The sequence below is a fragment of the Centruroides sculpturatus genome, unplaced genomic scaffold (assembly GCF_000671375.1).
Source record: "Centruroides sculpturatus isolate CEXI.00-Female unplaced genomic scaffold, Cexi_2.0 scaffold224, whole genome shotgun sequence".
NCBI lineage: Eukaryota > Metazoa > Arthropoda > Arachnida > Scorpiones > Buthidae > Centruroides > Centruroides sculpturatus.
Window position 1 is genome coordinate 251,184 of NW_019384419.1, and position 6,185 is coordinate 257,368.

At 35.8% G+C, this 6,185-nt stretch overlaps 1 protein-coding gene across 1 annotated transcript; it reads right to left on the minus strand.

Moving 5' to 3' along the window:
* Positions 1 to 265: 265 nt before the first annotated feature.
* Positions 266 to 1,957, minus strand: LOC111619321. The gene has a single exon (XM_023361025.1). It carries the CDS (start codon positions 1,955 to 1,957, stop codon positions 266 to 268), a length of 1,692 nt encoding a protein of 563 aa, XP_023216793.1.
* Between the last annotated feature and the right edge of the window lie 4,228 nt (positions 1,958 to 6,185).

The window sequence follows — 6,185 nt, forward strand, 5'->3', positions numbered from 1 at the left end:
AGGGCCAAATCTGTAGGTAAATGAATATCGTTTTGTACAATTTTTTGTAAAATTTATGCATTTAAAGTTCTTTAATGCAGAATTATATTAAAACAGTTCACATACATTTTGTTGTTAGCATTTTGATGGGCTACACAAAGAATGTTTCTCGAAGCATTTATGCTTCGAGAAACATTCTTTGTGTAGCCCATCTTTACAATTTGTGCAAACAGTTCGTGAACGCCTCCTTAAGCTACTACTGATGCACACACAGGTACGGGCTTTCCTACTTCCTAGAAGTTTCTCCAGCCTCTGGTTCTTGAGAGTTGTTCGTACTCAACTTTGTGGCTATCCACTCCTCCGCCAAGCTCTCGATTACGGCCACGTGATACGCGTCTCGAGATTTCACTTTCCCTGGTCCCGAAAAATTTTCTTTGTAAAGGATGTAGCTATTCAACGTCATCCTGGCTATGACGTTGAACGCTAAATTCTTCCAATACTTCTTTGACCTACTTTTATCATAACATACATATAATACCATATCGGATATATCGACCCCGCTCATAAGTTTGTTATAATTTTGAATTATTTCTGGCTTCCATTTAGCCGTTCCATTTCTAATTACTTTTAAATCTCGTGCCCTTGCGTGGCTGGATAATATAAAGATAGGCTTCTTTTGTGACTGCTTCTCTTTAAAGCCGCAGGCTAACACGGGACCAGATCGGAAATACGATGCTTCTCCGGCTGCGAAGTTCTTCTTAAACTGTTGGGGCAGCATTTCCTGGTCCCCCCGAACAGTTCCGGTGACATAAGTCTGTAGAGAATACAGATAACGAACAAGGGGCATCGACATAAAATGTCTGTCGATGAAAAAATGGTACCCTTTGTTCAGGTAAATACCAATCTCTAGCAGTTTTTTCACAACAGTATAGCCTAAATCTAATTCTGAGATGCTGTGATCTTCCTGCTGAGACTCGGCCCGTTCAAAAGCGAAAATTCCCAAGCAGTAGCTAGATACTGAGTCGATCATCATCCAGAATTTCAAACCCATACAAATTTTATCAACATATATTTCCTGATGAGGTGTGTAATGGTGTTGGGAGACTCTGTTCAAATAATTCAAAAGAGGCTGGAATTTGGCACACGGATCATATCCCGATTCTCCAATTCCAGGCAACTTGCTGTCATCGACGACATGAAAGAAACTTAGCAACTGACAAAATCGCTGTTTAGAAAACATTTTCCGAAACCACGAATCGGATTGGATGGGAGAAGTGTACCAGAATATAGCGTAATCTGATGATTTTGTGCGACTAATATTTAAAATACACGCCAAAAACCCTTTCATCTCTGGAACAGAGACTTTGGTCCAGTTCTTCAAATAGGACGGTACGTTATTTCCCTTGCCACTTAACGCTTGCTGCGCATATCGATTGGTTTCCTCCACCATAAGAGATAGCAAAGTACTAGTGAAAAAAAAATAGAAATATGCGATCGGAGGAGAATCGGGAGGTGGCATATGTTTTGGGCCAGGCACCTCACAAAAATAAAAAGGAAAAGGTTGAAATTCTTCTAGTGAGAGAACCCCGCAGTAGTCCTCATCTTCCATTTCGTCATCACTGTCAGAATGTGCAGCCGAGGTGGAGGGAGTGGCCACATCATGTTCAGGCTCATCGTCTTCATCTTCAGAACTAGAGAAAGAGTATAGACTTGAAGACTCCACATCATCTTCACATTCATAGTCTTCAAGTTCAAAACTACTCAGATCAGAGTCAAATTCAGAGTCACCTGTCATCCGATCTAAATTCTCCATTTCGTCATCACTGTCAGAATGTGCAGCCGAGGTAGAGGAAGTGGCCACATCATCTTCACATTCATAGTCTTCATCTCCAAAGCTACTTAGATCGAAGTCATATTCAGCGACGTTTGATATCTGATCGAAATACTCTTCAGAATCACTCATTTCGCTTTCAGACATTTTCTAGAAAAATCCTATTTAAAATAAAAACCGTATTACTATGTAAAATAATACAATACAGTAGATTCGCGATATTCCGATGAATTAAGGGATTTCCTACAGACTGGCACAAATGAAATTTTCTACTTACCACTTGGTATGTGCGAAAGATAGAATGAGGTATAATGCAATACTGATATGTTATTATCAGTTGTTTGTTACAAAAACGCAACATTCAAGTGTTTTTTGCTGCATTGGAAACCTAACCAATCTTTTATTAAAAAATTTTGTTTATTTCTAAACACAATACTCCACCTCTTTCTCTCTTAATTTTATTTACAATCAACACATGCATAATAGATATTTACAAAATGCAGAGAATGTTTGAGTGGTCACCCATATAAAAATCTATAGAAACAGAAACTATTTACGGACTCTCTACCTTCCTGTTATTGCTTAATTTTGCTTTATTTAATTTAAAATATATCTTCCTATTTCAAATTAATGTGTTGCCCCTGTGCATCATGCTTTTCTGTAAACAATAGCGTTGAGCTGGTCATCTATCTAACTCCTGTCAGGGGTAACTTTTCGAATTAAAATAACGTCATATAAAGTTAATTTTGCACCTACGGATTTCCATACCGGGTCTCGTCTTTCATTTAATTCCGTTCTCTTGATTAAGGAACAGTGGGAATTTATAGTTCTAGAAATTGTTTAATTCACAGTCCTAAAAAAATTATGGGCGAGCACGAAAAAGTATGAGAATCGCTGCTTTAACACTTGTTGTATCTTTTGTTTGTAATAAAACATTATATTTCCAAACAGAAGTCTGTAAGTAGTATTTGTCGAAAAAGGTTTTTTTTCTATAAAATTAATCGATTCTAGGATAATTTGACTCGAACATTTTCAAAACACATATCTTTTTGGTGATGATTTATATAAACTATGCTATAAACAAACAATTGTAGAAATATTTATCGAGTGTGCGTCGTTCGAACACGCCATTGCTTAAGCTTCTTTTTGTCGCGGATCGGTACAATAGAAGACAGACGCGTACCAAGCGTCACGTGGCATTTCACTGTATTCCATTCGGTCTTGTGACTACTACTCACTCGCCTGGCATCTCTGACGTGTTTTTACCTAAATGTTCGAGTCAAATTAGTGTACAATCGATTAATTTTACGGAAGGAAACGTTTCAAACTTCATAAGCGCCGAAATGAATACCCCGGAAGAAAAACGTTTGAAGTCAGCAGTACAGAAACACTGTAATTCAAATTCGCCTGAGTTTTACGAAGCTATAAAGCCCTACCTGAAAATTCCGAAACTGTATGATTATTCCATGTGATTTTTCGACTTTTCCCGATTAATTAACGTCTCTGCATATCCCCTTTTCATTAATAAATATTCGGTCAATTCTATTTAATCCAATTGTGAACGTAATTACATAATTATATAATTTTTTAGCCTTATTAAATACGTATTCGGATCATAAAAGAGCGAGACTGACAGACGGATTTCCTGACTTTTCCTGTTAAAAATCTTCCAGATCTTTACGGACCCTGTACATTACAATAAACCAACCACCGGCTATCAGTTGTATGTCGGATTACAGAGACTCTACTGTATTACGAAAAATATATCAAAAATTCTTATATAAAATTAAAATGTTTAAGAATAACTTACCTTTGTAATAAAGCAAACGTAAGAAGAAAAATACTGAAAACAAAGGCACACCAGAAAGTCTCAGCTGACGACACAACGACACAACAACGAAACAATGCTACAAGCTAATGTGAATTTGGAACAATGAACTAACAGTTATATTAGGCTGTTGAACGCCACCTGGAGAAAAATATTTAAAACAAAAGGAAGGTATGTATTGTACCATTGTAAGTTAAAATATTATAACTTAAAATGGTATATATAATTTTAAAAGGTATATTCTTTCATTAGATGGTATGCTTTCATTTTTAACGAAACACACTTGTAGACACTCTTATCTATTGTTATAATTAACAATGGTAATATTTAACTATTTAAGTTTTACAAATACAGTGGTACCTCGGTATACGTCTGCTTTATAATACGTCCAATTCGTAATACGTCCTGTTTGAACAAAACAAAGTTTGCTCGGTATACGACTTTTGTTTGGTATACGACTTAATTCAATTATACCCGCCATCTTTGAACAAGTAGCACTATCGGTGTACTAGACCAGACTAGATGTTCGCGGTGCCACGGTTTATAAATTTGTTAAATTTCCTCTGATTTTAATTTGTAAATAAAATTTTATTATTTTTATTAATCATGAAACGCAAAAAGGCAAGTGAAAAGCAACAGAAAACTAAAAAATGACTAGAATNAATACAGTGGTACCTCGGTATACGTCTGCTTTAGAATACGTCCGATTTGGAATACGTCCTGTTTGGACGAAACAAATTTTGCTCGGTATACGACTTAATTCAATTATACCCGCCATCTTTGAACAAGTAGCACTATCGGTGTACTAGACCAGACTAGATGTTCGCGGTGCCACGGTTTATAAATTTGTTAAATTTCCTCTGATTTTAATTTGTAAATAAAATTTTATTATTTTTATTAATCATGAAACCCAAAAAGGCAAATAAAAGCGACGAAAAACTAAAAAATTGACTAGAATCACAATGGAATTTTAAAAAGAGATTGTTGAGAAATATGAAGGTGGCACGCGTGTTCGAGATTTAACTGTTGCATACCGTATTCCGAGAGCGACAATCGTGAAAAGTAAAGACATTATTAAATATGCTAACGTTGCGAAAGGAGTTAAATCAATTTCTAAACAGAGATCGAAGACATTAGATCATGTTCAGAAATTGCTTTTGCTTTGAATAACTGAAAAACAGTGTGCTAGAGCAGAGTCGGTAGATTAACTGGTCTTTCGACTAATAGTTCAAACTTAGCTAGAGACAATATTTGCCGCTAGTCGGCGCCACTGTTAGCAGGAGATCGTTGTTCTTGCTAGGTATATACTGAAGTCAGTGATTTTGACCTATAATAATTGTTTTTTTAGCTCCATAAAAATGCCAACGTGCTTTGTGCCAGGATGCAAGGCAGGATATAAGTCATCGAACGAGAAGAGACATTTCTTCCGTGCTCCTAGCGATAAGATTGAGGAGTGGATGCGATGCATTCCACGAGACGACAAGATGCTNGTGTTCATTTGGACTAAGGATAAGTGATTAAGTGGCATCTTACATTCATTTTAATAACTAAAATTAAATCGGTTAATTTAGAATATTCTATAAAGAAAAGAATAGATCTGGAGTGAGACGTAAATTTAATTGCATTGTCAGTTATGCTATTCAGAGCTTCATTAGATCTTTGCTTCTAGACCAGTTAATTTAGATGATAGAACCATACACTATAAATCCAGTGTTATCATTTGATTAATATAGAATTTTTGGTATAGTTTCCTATATAATTATATATTTGAAGTCAATGTTACCAATTTTTTAGTTTTAGAAATTTAATATTTTTAATTTTAAATAAAACATGAGAATTTTTGTCGGAATGTATTTACTCAAAATTTAGAATAATTTTAATTTTAATATTGTATCTTAATGCAAATTCAATTTTTTTTCATATGATCCATAAGCTGAAATTAGGTGAAGATTACGACCCAACCGAACTGATTTTCAGTGCTTGCTCTGATATCAAGAGAACAGGTAATTAACGACAATTATTTCCAGTGTTTTGATATATTTATTTATGTTTAATTAATGTGGAATGTTTAAACATTATATTAACTTATAAAATGAGAATCGGCACGTAGAGCAGGCAATGCGATTCTTCAAGGCCAGGCAAATTGCTGTCATCGACGAGAGGTAAGAAACTTAGCAATCGACAAAACTGCTGTTCAGATATCATTTCCCGAAACAACGAATCGGATTGGGTGGGAGAAGTGTACCAGTATATTGCGTAATCTGATGATTCTGTGCGACCCGCATTTAAAATACATGCCAAAAACCCTTTCATCTCTGCAACAGAGGCTTTGGTCCAGTTCTTCAAATAGGACGGTACGTTATTCCCCATGCCATTTAACACTTTCTGCGCATATCGATTGGTTTCCTCCACCATAAGAGACAGCAGAGTACTAGTGAAAAACAGATAAAATATGCGATCGGAGGAGAATCGGGAGGTGGCATATGTTTTGGGCCAGGTACCTCACAAAAAGGAAAAGGTTGAGGTACTTCTGGTGAAAAAACTTCC